The sequence below is a fragment of the Spermophilus citellus genome (genome assembly GCF_964194105.1).
Source record: "Spermophilus citellus genome assembly, chromosome: 18".
NCBI lineage: Eukaryota > Metazoa > Chordata > Mammalia > Rodentia > Sciuridae > Spermophilus > Spermophilus citellus.
Window position 1 is genome coordinate 12,413,655 of NC_138200.1, and position 18,015 is coordinate 12,431,669.

At 42.5% G+C, this 18,015-nt stretch overlaps 1 protein-coding gene and 1 long non-coding RNA gene across 2 annotated transcripts in view; one reads left to right on the top strand and one right to left on the bottom strand.

The window, feature by feature from the left end:
- Nucleotides 1-18,015, top strand: part of LOC308637783 — an 83,311-nt gene that overhangs the window by 22,073 nt on the left and 43,223 nt on the right. The gene's annotated exons all lie outside the window — the stretch shown is intronic.
- CXCL17 (C-X-C motif chemokine ligand 17) lies at nucleotides 1,725-17,994 on the bottom strand. The gene is made up of 4 exons (XM_081274599.1): nucleotides 17,654-17,994; nucleotides 7,217-7,297; nucleotides 6,167-6,268; nucleotides 1,725-2,261 (listed from the first exon to the last, which is right to left on the bottom strand). Exons 1-4 carry the CDS (start codon nucleotides 17,727-17,729, stop codon nucleotides 2,164-2,166), a joined length of 357 nt encoding a protein of 118 aa, XP_081130725.1. The 5' UTR covers nucleotides 17,730-17,994; the 3' UTR covers nucleotides 1,725-2,163.

Sequence of the window (18,015 nt, forward strand, 5' to 3'; positions counted from 1 at the left end):
TAGTGCCTGTGATTCTGGGCACTGGTTTTCTTTCCATGTAATGGTGTCCCATTGTATCCTGACATGGCTTCATAATCATAATCAGGTATCTTTTTGAAGGCTGGTTTCATTTCTGGGGTGCTTGTTCCATCCCTCATACTTAGCGGATCTGTCTCTGAAGATGGCCTCCCATTTGATTCTAAGTCACAATCTGTGAGGCGTTCACAAAATGTCTTCTGTTCTTGAGTTACTTGCTGTGTAGTGACTTCGTACAGTCTTGTTAGAAATTTCCACTCAGTCAAAAATCCCCTCCTGGATTTGGTTTGCTGGGTTGGAGGTACTTGCTGGGCTGTGTGGTCTGATTGTTCAGTTCTTTCTTGGGATGTAAATTCAGCCTGGACAGATGGTCTCTTTTTGAGTCCAGGCATAGCCTGGGTGGTAGGTGTTAATTCTGCATCTTGTTGAGCTAGAGATGGTCTAGATCCTGACTGGGCTACATCTCTGTCTCTCAATTCTGGTTCCTGTTGAGTTGTACACGCTTGTCCTGGCCCATGTCCTTGCTGAGAAGCAGCTTCCTGTTGTTTGGCGTACACCTTTTGGGTGGAGGGTGATTTCTGTAGTGTAAGAAATTTCAGGTGCAAAGCAGATTTTTGTTGGGCTCTAGTTTCTTGCTGGAATTCAGCTTCATTTGGGGCAAGGGGCTCCTGCTGGGTGAGGGGTCTTTGCTGTGATGCAAACTCCTGTTGGGTATTGGATTCCTGCTGAGGTTTCAATCCTGAGTTGGCTGAGGGCTCTGGCTGGGTTATAGGTTTCTGGTGTGGCTCAGGTTCCCAGTCTGACATGGATACTGACTTAGAACCTGGTTCCACTGTTGTTATTTCCCTCATGGGAGATGCTGATCTTCCAGGTTTCATCCTCCTGGCTCCCCCAACCCCAGGCCTCCCTCTTCACAGATCTGTCATGATGCCATTGCCCTTCATCCTGGCATCCCTGGTCTTTCGTTTTAAGGCATCTGGCTAGGGGGTGGATCCCTGCAGGCTCCCCACTCCTGGGCCAAGTGATATACTTTGTGCCTTCTACTTTGGGTGGGAGGGATTAGGAACAGGAAGAAGCTGTGTGCCCAGCACTCTCTTACCAGAGGGAGGGGCTTGCCCTCTTGTGTCATAAATAGAGCCCCACCCCACTCAATACTCAGTTGAAATGTACTTTCTCATAAGGCAAGCGTAGCATCCCAATTTAGTCTTCTGGGGTGATAGAAACCAGATTCTGGATGAGTGTTCCTTGATACCCCCCACTTCTGATGTTTTGAGGAAAGAGCTAAAGGGGGAGGCAGTCTCTATACTTGTAATACATTTTCCCTCTTTCTTCATTCTTAAAAGTGGTTACCAGTTTAATCTTTTTATAGTGATTTCACTTCCTTACTAAGAAAACCCCATGAGGTCCTCCCATTTTTACAACTTGAAGCTCTTTTGAATGGCATTGGAGATCCTCCACACCATCTTTCTAGAAACCCACAGAATACAATGGCTATTGATGATGACGATAGCAATCATAAATACTGAAGGCAGCCTATATGCTAGGAAACTGACTTTTTTTAACCTATATTATTCCTTAATAAGACAATGTCTGATTCATGGCTATACCTGCTTTGCTCCACCTACTCTTACTTCAGAAAGGTTTGTTGAGTGAGTGAAAGAATAAAAAGTTGGGCAGTGGAGAAAGACTGAGGGTCATGGGCAGGGAGAAGTAGGTGAAGAATCCGGGTTGGGTTGGCGTGAACAGGGTAAAGTGAGTCATATGGATTCAATGTGAGTTGTCAGACCCCATTTAGAAGAAATGATTTTGACCTAGTACATTTAAAAACATTTATTGAATTCTGTTTGCTACTTCCCAGGTGGTATTTAATGGAAAGTGAGACCAGTAAGGAGAGTGGGGTTTCCTAGATCCTTTCACATAGTTAAGCTGAAGCCCAGGTAAGGGAGGGCACAGAAAAAGACTGGCAAGAGGAGGCTGCACTAGAGGGAGCAATAATCCATGATGTTGGAAAAAGTGCCATCTGATGGGACTGGAATGATGGTGGAGGTGGGGGGACAGGGAGTGGGGAAGAATAAGAACATGCTTTGTGTCCTCTGCCTTTTGGGCTGAGAATTTGAATGTGGAGAGAAGACTCTCATCTCAGAGCTCTTACAAGGGCAGAGCAAAGCTTTCTAATTGACATCGTTGGAGAAATTGCCGGCAGGCTTTGGAGTGCTTGTTTGACTTCTTGTGGTGCCTTCGGTGTCCTAGGGTACAAATAAGGCGGGGGGGGGGGGCAATGTTAAAAGCAGGTTTAACATTTATTAATTTATTTTTTTAGTTGTTGATGGACATTTATTTTATTTATTTGTATGTGGTGCTGAGAATCGAACCCACTGCCTCTCGCATGCTAGGCAAGCGCGTTACCACTGAGCCACAACACCAGCCCTAAAATTGAATTTTTATGAGTGCTTTTTTTTTGATACTGAGAATTGAACCCAGGGGTGCTTAACCACTTAGCCACATCCCCAGCCCTTTTTAATATTTTATTTAGAGACAGGGTCTTGCTGAGTTGCCAAGTGCCTTGCTAAGTTGCTGAAGCTGTCTTTGAACTCAAGGTCCTCCTGCCTCAGCCTCCCAAGCTGCTGGGATTACAGGTGTGTGCACCTGGATTATGAGTGCTTTTAAAATTATAAGAGTAAGAATCATACAGTGGAAAAATTTTAAATGAAAAAAATATATCCAGCAAAAAGCAAAAGGCTTCCTATAACCTCAACACTACACCCTCCTCCTTAGAGCTAACCATCATTAAAAGTTTGTCAAATATTTTCCCAAACCTTTTAATAAACACAATAGTTTAAAAAAATAAAAAATTATGCCACATGTATTGCTTTGCCCTTCACCTTGAACAAATATTTTATTATAAAAATATTATGCATATGTAGAAATTCATAAAGTTATGTATAGAGGCAGAACTCTCATAAATGGGATTAGTACCCTTATAAAAGAGGCCGAGAGAGCTGGTTCGTCCCTTGTGCCATGTGAGGACACAGCTAGGAGCCATCATCTATAAAGCAGAAAGTGGGCCCTCAGCAGACTCTGAATCTACTAACACCTTGATCTTGGGCTTCCCAATCTCTAGAACTGTGAGAAATAAATTTCTGTTGTTTATAACCATCCTATCTATGGTATTTGGTTATAGCAGTCCAAATGGAATAAGACAGTACGTGATGGCCGGGTTTCTGTTCTCGAGACTAAAAGGCTCAGGGGTCACTCCAGTTAAACTGGGCTGCGCAACATAACCACACAAGAGACACAATACCTTTTTCTTTGGGGTGGCTGTGACGGCTCCTCTGACCTTAAGGGTCTGCAGAAAGAGAGAGAGCGAGAGCACGCACTGACCCCTTTTATTGAGGAGAAGCTATGTAAATGAAGCAAGGGGTCAAGTTTCAAGGGGCTGAGTCTATCTTCATGATGTCCACTGTCAGCAGGTTGACTGACACCTGGGTAGGCCACACCCAAGGGCACAGTAGTCTTCCATGGAAGATTCTATCTTAAACAGGGCAAGGGGTTATATTACAAAGGAACAGGTGAGCGTAGCTTCACCCATGGGGCTGTAACAAGACACACCCATGCACGAGACACTGACCCTCAGACCCAAGAAGGGTGGGGAAAGCTCTGCCACATTTCTTCGACTGAGCGCCTCAGCACCCAGCCGGGGAGTGTGACTCAGACATGTGTAAGGTTGGTCTCCCACAGTGGCACACACCTGTCATCCCAGCAGCTGGGGAGGCTGAAGCAGGAGGATTGGGAGTTCAAAGCCAGCCTCACCAACTTAGTGAGGCCCTAAGCAACTTAGCGAGACCCTGTCTCTAAATAAAACATTAAAGGGCTGAGGGTGTGGCTCAGTGGTTAAATGCCCCTGGATTCAATCTCCATTACTAAAATAAAATAAAATAAAGTAAAATAAAGACAGTACACAAAAACATACTGTACTTACTCCCTGTGTCTTGTTTTCTTCCTTCAACATTATGGAGGCAAGATTTATTTATATTGTTAGGGATTGTACATTCACACTGATGTGTGTGTAAGCGTGTGCACACATAATATTCTAATGTATTATGACTTACCTATTCATTCTACTGTCAGTGGACTTTGGTCAGTTTCCAGTTTAGGGTAGTTATGGCAATGCTGCTATGAAATTGTCATACACGTCTCCTGGTGTACTTTTGAGTATATACCTGAGAGTGAAATTGCTTGGCCACATAGTTTAAAGTTTAGAAAATAACCATCAATGTTTTTCAAAGTGATTTACCAACTTACACTCCCATTAGCAGCATCTGAGAGTTTCTTTGCTCTACTCTCTGGCAACACTTAAACTTGTCAGACTTTAAAGTTTTTGCCAATTTGCTGATGAAACAGTGATAATCTTGTTTGGAATTTAATTTACATTTTTCCAATAATAAGTTTGAGTGTCATTTCACATGTTTATTAGCTATTTGGATTTCCTTATCTGAGAAGTGACTGTTTAACTCTTTTAACCTATCCATTGTATTACCTGCCTTCTTGTTATTGATTTGTGAGAATGTTTTATGTATTCTCAGTACTAAATACTAATCTTTTTTGTTTTGTTTTCTTTCTTTCTTCTTTTTGTTTAATTTAGAGACAAGGTCTTACTAAATTGCTTATGGCCTTGATAAGTTGCTGAGGCTGGCCTTGAACTTGCAATCCTCCTGCCTCAGCCTCCCGAGTCACTGGGATTACAGGTGTGCACCATGGCACCTGGCAGTACGAATCCTCTGTGGGTTATATATGTTGCAGATATCATCTCCAACTCTGTAGCTTGTCATTTTATTATTTTGATAATTAAAAATTTTAAATTTCAATGAAATCAGATTTATCAGTCTCTTCCTTTGTGGTTTATACATTTTGTATTCTGTTTACAAAATCCTTCCTTACCTCACAGTCATGAATATATTCTCCTATATCCTTATGAATTGGTCTTTCAAATTCACATTTTTTAAAAATATTAATTTTTTAGTTATAGGTGGACACAATATCTTTATTTTATTTTTATGTGGTGCTGGAGGTCGAACCTGGTACCTCACACATGGTAGGTGAGTCCTCTACTCTGAGCCACAACCCCAGCCCCTCAAATCAACTTAAACTTATTTTTTTACTTAATATATCATGAATTTCTTTCCAGTCAATATATTATAATTTACTTCATTATTTTTGACAGCTGCAGATTTGCCCAATTTTATTTGATGAACATTTACCCCCATTTATTTTTCAAGAAAAATACTACTATAGTTTTTGTACATATATCTTTTTTTTTTTTTTTGCTTTGTTTTGTTTTTTTTTTTTTTTTGGTGCTGGGGATTCAACCCGGGGGTGCTCTACCACTGAGATACACCTCCACCCCTTTTTATTTTTATTTTTTATTTTGAGATAAGGTCTCACTAAATTGCTGAGGCTGACCTTGAACTTGTGAGCCTCCTGCTTCAGTCTCTCAAGTAGCCAGGATTACAGTCCTGTGCCACTATATCTGGTTTACATATGTATCTTTAATAATTTCTTTAATATCTTTAAAAGATATTACTGGTCAGAAGGTATACTCATTTAAAATTTTTATAGGTACTGCCAAATTCACTTCCATCAAGAGAGTATAAGGATCCAGATTTATCCCATTCTTGATAATTATTAACACTACTAGACTAGTTGCGTGTGGTGGCACAACACTGTAATCCTGGCTACTCGGGAGGCTGAGGCAGGAGATTGTGTGTCTGAGCAACAAGACAGGATCTCATCCCCCAAACTAACCAAACCCAAACCAGCCTCCCTAGGCAGGGGAGGAGTCATATTCTGTTGACCCTAACACTGGTGTCATCTTCAGAAATCAATGATCAGATCCTAATACCCCTTCTCTCTCCACTTCGATAAGCATCGAAGGCCTAAAGCCTAGGAATCTGGCTAACCCTTTCCAGGACCTGGTGGCTGTACCCTGCTTTCCCTGTCTTCCTCTTTCTTCACAGGTCGGCATTGAGGACCCAGGGCCGAGTGGCGTGCTTTCCCTGGCCTCCACTCCTCTTCTGTTCTCAGCCTCTGCTCCATCCCTAGTGACACCCAGGAGTGACTTTGGTTTAAGGAAGGCCAGTTTGTTGAAACTTACTGGTTTTCTTCACGCTGACTGTAGAATGATCACAGGGACATCGCTTCTTCGGCAGCCCGGCCGCTGTCATGGGTTTTTTCTTAGAGGCTCTCAGGAACCAATCTGAAATAACAGGCTGCTGCTCAGACAGGAGGGTCGGTGCATTGGAAAGTAGGGAGCTGGGCAGGGCTTTACTTGCCATCTTCCAGGCCTCCCGTTTCCTTTTTTACACTGCAGTGGGGGTGGGGAGAGGGGTCAATGCAGAATAGCTGGAAACCTCCAGCTATTTGAACACCAGGATTTCTGAACTGTTTTACTGACCTCTAAAGATTTGGTTTAGAGGGAGATAGCATTGGGAAAAATCACAGAATGAACAGTAAGATCTGGGCATTATCTCTTTTTTTGTACTAGGGACTGAATCCAGGGGTACTTAACCACTGAGCCATATCCCCAGATCTTTTTAATATTTTATTTAGAGACAGGATCTCATTGAGTTGCTTAGGGCCTCACTAAATGGCTGAGGCTAACTTTGAATTTGTGATCCTCCTGCCTCAGCCTCCCAAGCCACTGGGATTACAAGCGTGCATCACTGAGCTTGGCAATATCTTTTTTTTTTTAAATTAGTGCATTATAGTTATACATAATAGTTGGGTTTATTTTGACAGACTCATTCATGCACGTAGGCATTATCTTTGGAGGGCTGCTATACCTTGGGCAAATTATTTTACCTCTGTTTTCATTTTTTTCTTGTGAGTTCAGTGAGGCTGAGAATAGGATCTAGGATGCTTTTGGAAAGCCAGGAAAATGTGACAGTCCTTTTGGAAGACAGTCCTAGATTTTTGGGGGTAAAGAGGAAGGGGAAGAGGACGGCCTGAATTTTGGCCAGCTACCCACTAGGCCTTGGAGGAGTCCAGTTCTTGCCTGAAGCTCAGCAAGCAAGCCAGCAAGGGTGCTGCGTGTTTTGGATGCTGAGGTCAGCTCGGAGAACATCTGCCCTGCTCTCAGAGGGGCTCCAGGGAGAGAGCTGGGGTCACTGTGGTGCCAGGGCTGTGTCCATGCTGAGTTACTGACCTTTGCACTCACATTCTTGGCTGCCTTTCAGGAGCCTCCTCCCAGAAGCCTGGCGTTGGTCCCTGTTGCCTCTGGCGACCCCTGTTGGAAGGAAACAGGTCACTTCCAGGCACCGGAAAGGGAAGGGGCCTACAGAAACCCCCTATTGTGCTGCCTAGGTCAAGAATTTCCGTTTCATCTCTTTATTTGCTCTGGGGATCTAGGGTTCTTCAAGAGAGGAGTGTTTAAAATGGATAAAGAATAAGAGTTTTAAAATCTGGCTTAGAGAAAAGCTGAGCTGAAGGTTGGAGAAGAAAGAAAGGACTCTGATGGAAGAGAGGACAAAAGGTCAAGGGTTATCAGGACTGTACACCCTCTCCTTGTCCCCTACGTTCAAATCCTCATAACTTCAGGAGTGAAAGCAAGGATCACATTATTCTATTAACCAAGATTCCCATCTGACCTCCAAATTACTGTGTTTGGATTCACAATTCCAGTTCAAACTATAAGAGGATGGTATTTGCATGTGTTCCTCTGGAACAAATACACTCCGCTTTTGGCCTCTATCCAAGCTGATTTTATTGTGATAATATCTATCTATCTGTCTATCTATCTTTTTTTTTTTTGTTTTGCTACTGGGGACTGAACCTAGGGGCGCTTAACCACTGAATGACATCCCCAGCGCTTTTTTTTTTATATTTTATTGAGAGACAGGGTCTTGCTAAGTTGCTTAGGGCCTCGAAAATTTGCTGAGGCTGGCTTTGAACTCACCATCCTCCTGCCTCAGCCTCCTGAGCTACTGGGATTATAGGCATGTAACACTGTGCTCAGCTTTAAAATTTATATATTTTTGAGACAGGGTCTTACTGTGTTGCCCAGGTTGACTTTGAACTCCTGGACTCAAGCAGTCCTCCTGCCTTAGTCTCCCAAATGGCTGGGACTATGGGCTTGCGCCACTACACCTGACTTTAAAATAGTTTTCTGACAATCAAGGATAATGGCTTATAGACTTGAGATTCTCACCAGCTCTCAGAGGAGGGGCTATCGGAGGGAATCAAAACAATAAGGTGCCGAGCCCAGAGGATAGTCCTCTGCAGAGTGCACTCTGTACAGCAATATTTCCTGTTGGAGTCGATTATGCCTTCACAGGGTTGCCTTTGTCTTTTTGGGGGGTGGGTACTAGGGACTGAACTCAGGGTCACTCGACTATTGAGCCACATCCCAGCCCTATTTTGTATTTATTTAGAGACAGGGTCTCACTGAATTGCTTAGTACCTCACTGTTGCTGAGGCTGGCTTTGAACTCTTGATCCTCCTGTCTCAGTCTCCCAAGTCACTGGGATTTAGATTCATAACTTCCAGTATCTCTGAATGTCTGTTTTTTTGGAGATGGGGTCCTTAAAGAGGTGATTAAGTTGAAATAAGATTGTTTGGTGGGCCCTAACTCACTGAGCCATGTCCTTTTAAGAAGATAAGATCTGGACACTCGGAAAAGACCCCAGGAGTGTGTGTACACAGTGGAATGGCCCTGCAAGGATCCAGTAAGAAGGTGGCTATTATGAACTGAATGTCCATGTCCCCGTGAAGTGTGTATGTTGAAATCTCAATACTCAATGTATCAGGAAGTGAAGTCTTTGGGAAATAATTAGGTCATGAAGGTACAGCCCTCATGAATGGGATTAGTGCTCTTATAAAAGGGAACCCAGGGCTGGGGATGTGGCTCAAGTGGTAATGCACTCGCCTGGCATGCGTGAGGCACTGGGTTCGATTCTCAGCACCACATAAAAATAAAATGAAGATATTGTGTCCACCTAAAACTAAAAAATAAATATATTTCTAAAAAAATAAAAGGGAACCCAGAGGGTTTTCTCACTCTTTCTGTCATGTAAAGACACAAGAAGCTAACTCTGTGCAACCTGGAAGAGGACCCTTATCATACTGACACTCTGATCTCAGAAGTCCTGCCTCCAGAACTGCGGAATAAATTCCTGTTTTTTATAAGCCACTCAACCTGTGGTGATTTGTCATAGCAGCCCAAACTAAGACAGCAGACATTTGCAGGCCAAGTAGAAGAGACCAAACCTGTAGAACCTCTGACCTTGGATTTCCAACCTCCAGAACTGTGAGAATATAAATTTCTGTTGTCTAAGCTGCCACCATGTCTATGATATTTTATTATGCTGATCCTAAAACAAAATCTTTCTCCATCATTAGACTTAGAACCAACAGTTCAGTAGTCATTCAGCTACTTTGCTCCTGGCACATGGCAGGCATTTGGAAAACGTGTGTTCAAATGAGTGGCTGGACAATTTAGTTTGGAGAGGGCCCTTAGAGATCGTCTGGTCCAATTCAGGTTCCTATTTCCCAGACTTGTGCCCTTTCTGCTACACAGATGGAGGGTGTTACATCATTTCCCCAAGTGCTAGTTTTCAAATGTTCTCATGCTATTTAGAGAGTTGTAAAAGTAAACAGGCGTAGCCTCGGCTCGCTACCCTTTTCTCATATTTCACTTGGGCATGACCTCTACTCCTCAATCCACCAAAAAACCCCACACAATATAAGAGCAAGAAAGAATCTTAGAGACCATTTAGTTGAATCCCTTAATTGAGGAGGATTTTCATCCTAAATATAATACTACTATATTGGAGAAAGTTTTGAGATATGACAAAAAAACTCACTGTTCTTACTAACTGTTGGTATTTTGGTGTGTGATCTATATATGGTTTTCATTATGTAGGGATAATCATAGTACACCAACGAATTTCTACCCCCCTTCATAAAGCATGATGCTATTTCATCTTCATAACAGATATATTTTTAGAATTTATTTATTTTTTTAGTTGTTGATGGACCTTTATTTTATATGCACTGCTGAGAATCGAACCCAGTACCTCACACAGGGCAGGCAAGTGCTCTCCCACGGAGCCACAACCCCGGCCCCATAATAGATATTTTTAATGACTGCGACAAGTATTTGTTTTCCAAATTATTTAACTGTTTTCCCATTGCTGAATCTTTAGGTTGCTTTATGTTTAGACACTGACAAAAGTTTTTCATTTTTACAACTTTTTCTAAATTTTGGATTATCTTCTTGGGAAAGAGAATAAAAATCTCTCTCATTGGAAGAGAGTTCCCAAAGGGGAAATACTAGTGGAAATTTAAGAACAGTTCTTGTTTCTTCTTTCTTTCTTTCTGTACTTGGGATGGAACGTGGGAGTACTTGCATGGGGCTACATGCATTGAGCTACATCCCCAGCCCCATTTATTTATTTATTTAGAAACAGAGTCTTGGTAAGTTGCTCAGGGCCTCTTTAAGTTGCTAGGTCTGGCCTCAAACTTGTGATCCTCCTGCCTCAGCCTCCTGAGTAGCTGGGATTGCCAGTGTGAGCCATTATGCTGGCCTTATGGTTCTTGGCATTTTCATCAAATTGCTTTCAAAGGGCTATAATATGAACTAAATCACTATTTCTTTTTATTTTTGGATGAGGAAACTGAGCCCCAATGACAGCAAACAAAATGCCCAAGTTCACAAAGGTAATGTTAAACCCAGGTCCAAGACCCTTAGTCTGTTATTATCATGACCCTACATGAAAGCTAGTCTCATGCAGCTGAAAATGAAGTTGCTTGGAATTGTCGTATTATGTCTTCCAAACCTCAGGCACTTGGGGACTATCTTTGATTTTCTCTTTCTCTTGTTAATTTGTTAATTTGGGCCTTGTTAATTTGCTGAGGCTGGCTTTGAACTTGTAATCCTCCTGCCTTAGCCTCCTGAGCCACTGGGATTTATGATTTTTTTCTATAATTTATACCACCTCAACTATTATCTATTTCATATATTTCCTCTAAATTTATTTTACAAAACAGTCTCATTCTGTGTGATATTATCTGTGAAGTTACAGCTTGATCCATGCTTTAGATCTTTTTCTAATATCCATTAAGACAAATTAATGAGGTAATTACTGAGGTAAAAAATTTGTGAATTTATGTTTCACTTAAAATTAGTTTTGGGAAACCATGATACATGGAATAAATGTAGCCTTTATATCCAGATAGACCTGGGGTTAGCGACTGGCTTCATCACTTAACTAGACAAAAGACCCTCTGCTTCCTTGATTCTCAATTTCCCTTGAGTAAAATGAGAAGAGTAGTCTCCATCTCGCAGAGTTCTGAGGAATATACGAGGTACTGTGAGTGCAGCCAGGCCTTCAGTACGTGGTGGTTATTATTATGATTATTACTGTAGACTTCTAGTTATTTTTCAAAAATGGTGTCTATGCTGGAACATTAGGTATGGGGCTTTTTGTTAAAAGGTATTTATTTGTAAAAAAGTTACTTGTTAGTTGTGGTACACACCTGTAATCCCAACAATTTGGGAGGCTGAGGTGGAAGTATCACAAATTTGAGGCCAATTCAGCAATTTAGAAAGATTCTCTCAAAATTAAAAAAAAAAAGTAAAAATATGTTCTTGGAATGTATAGGGCTCATGAAGTAATATGGAGATAGTAAAAAAAATATTAAAGTTAAGAAAAGGGTTAGGGATTTATCTCAGCGGTTAAGTGCCCCTGGGTTCAATCCACAGTACGACAACAACAACAAAAGTTACTTGTTAGGAGTTGCGGTACATCTATTACTATTTTGGTTTCCCAGTTCTACTATAAATTTGCTTTGTGATTTTAGCCAACTTAACTCATTTGTGCCTCGTTTACCTGATTTGTGAAATGTAGTACATTGTGTTGTTATTTCCCAGCTCTGTCCATTAGAGAGTCTAGAAGTAATGGCAGCCACTAGCAAAGGTTGTATGTATTGCCCATTATTTGTAAAATAGCATTTTCCTATGAAAGGAACCTGGGTTCCCTGTAGAAGTGACTGATTTCAGGGCTGGGGTAAGAAAGTACAAGATGAACCTAGAATATATTATAGTGTCAGAAAGCAAGGAACTGCTCAAAAAATAATGGAGATATTAAAAGATCACAAAAGTCATCTTGAAGAAGCCCCAGTAGCCAATTCAGGTATAATATGAATATAATAAATAATGATAGTAATGGATTATAACCCATAAATATCCATGAATCCATTCTGATGAAAATAGATAATTGAATCAATTGGTAAAAGGAGGAGGAATAGCTTCGCTCTCTTTTTCTTTCTTGCACTGGGGATTGAACCCAGGGGTGCTTTTCCACTGAGCTACATCCTCAGTCCTTTTCTTACTTTTTATTTTGAGACAGGGTCTTGCTAAGTTGCTGAGGCTGGCCTTGAACTTGTGATCCTCTTGCCTCAGCCTCCTGAGTCTCTGCTCCCTGGGATCACAGGTGTGCTCCACTGTGCCCGGTGCTTTTTCTTATAGTAGAATTCCAATGACTAAATGTAGAAGGAATGAAGGAAATGGAAAATCACTATGTGGTTAACACCACAGTAATCATCGTTGTAGGTAAAGAGTCATCAATGAATTTTAAAAATTTTTGATTGGGTAAAAGTCATATGATAAGGAGTAGGATATTTGCCCAGTCTTCAAGTATCTCTCCACAGGACACTTATTAATTACAAGGGGGAAAACTGTAACTTTACAGTGGAGAAAACTAGCAGACACAACCTTAACCGATTAACATCACTAGCAACGAGAGATGGTCACATGCTGAGTTTCCTTGTGTGGCGTACTGAGAAGGACACATCACTTCTGCGGTATTTTTGCCCTGTTATGATTTGGATTTGAGTGTCCTCTCAGAAACTCATGTGTCAGGCAGTGCAGGAATGTTGAGAGGTGACGTGATTAGATTATGAGATCTGAACCTCATCAGTAGATTACTAATTTGAATGGACGACTGAGTACTGAGTACTGAGTGATAACCGTCAGTAGGTGGGACGTGGCTGGAGACAGTCAGTCACTGTGGCTTTGGGCTATATCTTGTCCCTGGCTCCTCTTCCTCTGTCCCCCCTCTTCCTGGCTGTCATAGGTTCACAGCTTTCCCCCACTGTACCCTTCCACCATGATGTTCCGTTTCATCTCAGACTGGGAGCAATGGAGTTGGCCAGCCATGGGCTGAGACTTCTGAAACTGTGAGCCCCAAATAAACGTCTCCTCCTCTAATTGTTCTTGTCAGGTATTTTGATCACAGTGATGAAAAGCTGACACATGCCCCAAATGAATAACCTGAACTTAGTCATGAGGAAGCATTGGATGAACCCAACTGGAGACATTTTGCAAAATACCTGCCCAGTATTCTTCAAAATAATCTCAAGGGCTGGGTGCACACCTGTGATCCCAGTGACTTGGGAGGCTGAGTCTGGAGGATTGGAAGTTAGAGAGCAGCCTCAGTAATTTAGTGAGACCCTATTTCAAAATAAAAAAGAAAAAGGGCTGGGGATGTGGCTCAGTAGGTTCAATCCTTAGTACCAATAAAAATAAAATAATAATAATAATAATAAATAATAATAATAATTATTATTATCAAGGTATGAAAGAAGGAAGGACTGGGAAACTACCCTAGATTGGAGGATACCAAGAAGATAGAGCACTTTTATTCCGTGTAGGATCTTGAATCAAACTCTGAACTAGAAAAAGGACATACATGGGATAATTAACAAAAATTTAAATGTGAATTAGTTAACATTATCATAGCGGTGCCAATCTCCTATTTTTATAATAGTATTATGGTTATATAAGAAGTTATTTGAAAAAAGTGGATGAAGGGGGGGGCTGGGGTTGTGGCTCTGTGGTGGAGCACTTGCCTCGCACCTGTGAGGTACTAGGTTCGTTCCTCAGCTCCACACAAAAATAAATAAACAAAATAAAGTTATTGTGTCCATGTATAACTAAAAAAATATTTTAAAAAAAGTGGATGAAGGATATACTGGAAATCTATTTTTACAGTTTTGAAAGTATGAGAAATGAAAGGAAAAAAATTCATTAGATCTCTGAGGACAAAGTGAATTAATGCGCGCGCGCATGTTTGTGGTACTGAGGATTGAACCCTAGGGTGCTTTACCACTGAGCTACAACCTCAGCCCTTTTTATTTTTATTTTGAAGCAGAGCCTGTCTAAGCTGCCCAGGCTGGCTTCCTATCTCAGCCTCCCAAATAGCTGGGATTACAGACATGAGCCACACTGAGCCAGGCAACATAGAGTGCTTAATACATGTGAGGTATTATTATAAGCAATTTTATAAATAAGTAATATTACAAGAAGTAAATAATCTGTTATTATAAGTAATTTATTTCCTAATACTCTCACATTTTTTCCTTCCCTCTCTGCTGGAAAAGCATATTGAAAAGCACAGATGTAGTTATTTTCAAAGGTAAAGTAAAGCCAGGCGCGGTGGTGCATACTTATAATCACAGCAGCTGGGGAGGCTAAGGCAGGAGGATCAGGAGTTCAAAGCCAGCCTCAGCAACTTAGTAAGGCCCTACGAAACTTAGTGAGATCCTGTCTAAAACATACAAAGTTTAGAAAAAGGCCTGGGATGTGGCTCAGTTATTAAGTTCAATCCCCAGTATCCAAAAAAAAAAAAAAAAAAAAAGATAAAGTAAGATCAGATTTTGTTTTGAGAATTGTTTTGGACAGTGAGAGGTGTCATTCCTTCCATTATGAATTGGCTCAGACTTTGGCAGGATTGCAAAATTGCTTGGCTGGAAGCAAATCTGGAGCCCAGCCTCCGTCCATCTCGTAATTTGTGATAGCCACACTTGGTGGCACAGAGAGCCTTCCCCAGTTCATCGTGTGTTAGGAACTGCTTTACGAATTGCACTTGGTCCGTTTATTGACCTCTATTAGATATGGAAACTGACAACCCCCCCCCCCAAACAGTGACGCCTGGGAAAAGGGGAGAGAGACAGAAAGCCATACATGGAGAGTGTCTATCCTTCCCTAGTACATTCTTTCCTGGTGTTTAAACAAACCCTGGGGAGGAGGTGTCCAAAGCATCGATCCTTCGCTAAACAAATCCTTTCCAGATACCAACCAGTGACCCCAGGCCCTCCATCCATTCCAGTAAGTAAATCCCAGATACTGACTTCTTTTTTTTAAAAAAATATTTATTTTTTAGTTTTCAGCAGGCACAACATCTTTGTATGTGGTGCTGAGGATCGAACCCGGGCCGCACACATGCTAGGCGAGCGCGCTACCGCTTGAGCCACATCCCCAGCCCCATCAGATACTGACTTCTGACCCCAAACCCCCTCCCATTTCACTCAGTAAAACAGACCCCAAATTCCTGAGTGCCCAAACTGACACATTCATTAACTAACTCACCTCTCAGTAGAACCTATAGAAGCCCAGTCCCCTCCTTTGTTCACTGACTTATTTTCTACCTGGAAAGTGGGCCCATCGTTCCTGAATAAAAGGCTGAAATGATAGGTGAAGTTTGTGTCCAGCCTGGTTCTTCTGTGCGAACAACCGCTTTCTAGATGAATGTTGTAGATCATTTAATCTTCGAAAGTCCGTGTGAGAAATGTTATTTGATGTGTTTTATTATTATCGTTATATTTGGTACTGGGGATTGAAACCAGGGGTGCTTAACCACTGAGCCACATCCCAGCCCTTTTTATATTTTATTTTGAGACAGGGTCTTGCCAAGTTGCTGAGGCTGGCTTTGAGCTTGTGATCCTCCTGCCTCAGCCTCTCCAGTTGCTGGTATTTCAGGCCCGCGCCACTGCACCCGGTTATTTTATGTGTTTTAATATGGTAACATTGAGACTCAAAGCACTTAAATGACTTGTGGAGAGTTGGAAAGAGAGTGGTAGAGTTGGTATTTGGATCTGGGTTCTCCTAACTCAAATGCTGAATCTAAACATGTGACCAGGTTTAAGAATATTGGAATACAGCCGTGGTTCTCTACTGGGAGTGTCAACGCCCCCCCCCACACCCCCCACGCCCCCCCCCCCCCCAGGAAACATTTAGCAATGTCTGGAAGTATTTTTAGCTTTCTTTTTTTAGGGGGAGGGGAATACCGGGAATTGATCTCAGGGGCACTCAACCACTGAGCCACATCCCCAGCCCTATTTTGAATTTTTAGAGACAGGATCTCACAGAGTTGCTTAGTGCCTTGCTGTTGCTGAGGCTTTGAATTTGTGGTCCTCTTGACTCAGCCTGGCATTTTTTTAGATTTCTTAACTGGAGCGTGTTGGGGAGGGAAGAGGTCTATAGGTAGATGCCATATTACAATACAAAGAACAGCCCCCCACAACAAAGAATTGTTCAGCCCCAAATGTCAATAGAGCTGCTATCAAACTCTGGTATCGAGAATCTCAAAGGAGCAATATTTTGCACTTGGAAACCTGAGGACTTGGCTAATATTTACTGTGTCCTGTGCTGAATAATGTGAGGGACATGGCCCATTTGTGCCACCAGGGAGGTTACAGTTAGAAGGCAGGGGCAGGGGATGGAGGGCGCACGAACACTTTCAATACAGGCAGAATATGATCAATGCAAAAAGAGAGTCAAGTTAGGGCTGAGCATGCTCCGTGAGGGTAGCACCCTATCTGTCTTGGAGGAATCTAGGGAGGCTTGGGGGAGGAGATGGCTTTGGATCTGGAGGAGGAAAACAGCAGAACCTGTTTTGGGAACAGCAGGGAGTCTGGGTGGAGCAGAGAGTCTTGGTGAGTGAGTAGAGATTCAGGGCTGGAAAAGCAGGTCCGGAGTGGAGCCCAGGCTGAGGAATGCCAAATACAGTACAAGCAATGGCACTTCAAGAAGCCCTGGGATGGGATGGTGCTCTGGAGGAGACACACACAAGGGGACAAGCTCTGGGCTGTGCACAGGGCTGAGCCACTTTGGCTATGGTGAAAACTGGAGCAGATTCAGGACTGCCTCACCAGAGCTCTGCTTCCCAGAAGGTGAGCTGTTATAGGGCTTGGTACGGTTAGAACTTGTGGGTTCTGCCTGGCAGTCGCAGTTTTCTACTTTACCGTTAAATACCATTAGAAATGGTCAGTGGCATCTCTAGGGCAGTATAAGGAACACGGGACTTCCTTACCTTCTGTGAGCGTACACTTACCTTCACATCCGGTCACCTCTGCCACATAGTTTGGCCCTGGGGAAATTTATTACTCTTCTGGAAAAGGAGTTGGAGGGGAGAAGGGGAAATCTTGGTTGAGCTAGTGTGTGTGTGTGTGTGTGTGTGTGTGTGTGTGTGTATGAGAGAGAGAGAGAGAGAGAGAGAGAGAGAGAGAGAGAGAGAGAGAGAGAACAGTATATCTTTTTTTTTTGTACTTGATATTGAATCCAGAGGTGCTTTACTACCGAACTACACCCCTAGCACTTCTTGCTAAGGTGCCCACGTTAGCTTCAAACTTAAAGTCCTCCTGCCTCAGCCTCTGAGTAGTGACATTACAGGTGCGGGCCACAGCCCCTGGCCTTACAATATCTTTGTAGCAAAAGGAGCTACATTTTAACACATGTGTGGCCTGTTTTAACACGTTTTCTGCTCCCTTTCTCCCCCCTTCATAGAAAATCAATCTTATTTACCTGAATTCGGGTTGCTAGAGACCATGGACATCAGCAGTAGTGGCAGAAACAGGAGGGTCAAGATCAGAACCTTCATGGTGGCTGTGGGTGGTGCTGGAAGCTACTTCCCCCAGTCAGAGGTTCCCAATTTCTTGGGACGGCCCAGGTGCAGCACTCAGGGTGGTGGTCAGCACGTCAGTCCCAGGCTGGTGTTCCCTTCGGAGGGTAAGACCAGGAAAGGCACTGCTGCCCTTGTGGTTAGATAACAGACCGGACCAGGTGCTTTACGGGAATCTGGGAGGTAAAACTCAAACAAAAGAAATGCAGCATTCTTAAGCACATAAGTGACTGATAACTTGGCAGCAATACCTGTTCCTTCTGGT

What these genes read in the sequence shown, in the direction of transcription:
- CXCL17 (XM_081274599.1), bottom strand. Translation starts at nt 17,729, where the DNA reads ATGAAGGTTCTGATCTTGACCCTCCTGTTTCTGCCACTACTGCTGATG. An exon ending in CTCTAGCAACCCGAATTCAG is followed by an intron (nt 7,298 to 17,653) that starts GTAAATAAGATT and finishes TCCTTCCAACAG; the next exon opens with GGGTCGCCAGAGGCAACAGG. An exon ending in AGTCAGCGTGAAGAAAACCA is followed by an intron (nt 2,262 to 6,166) that starts GTAAGTTTCAAC and finishes TTTGTACCCTAG; the next exon opens with GACACCGAAGGCACCACAAG.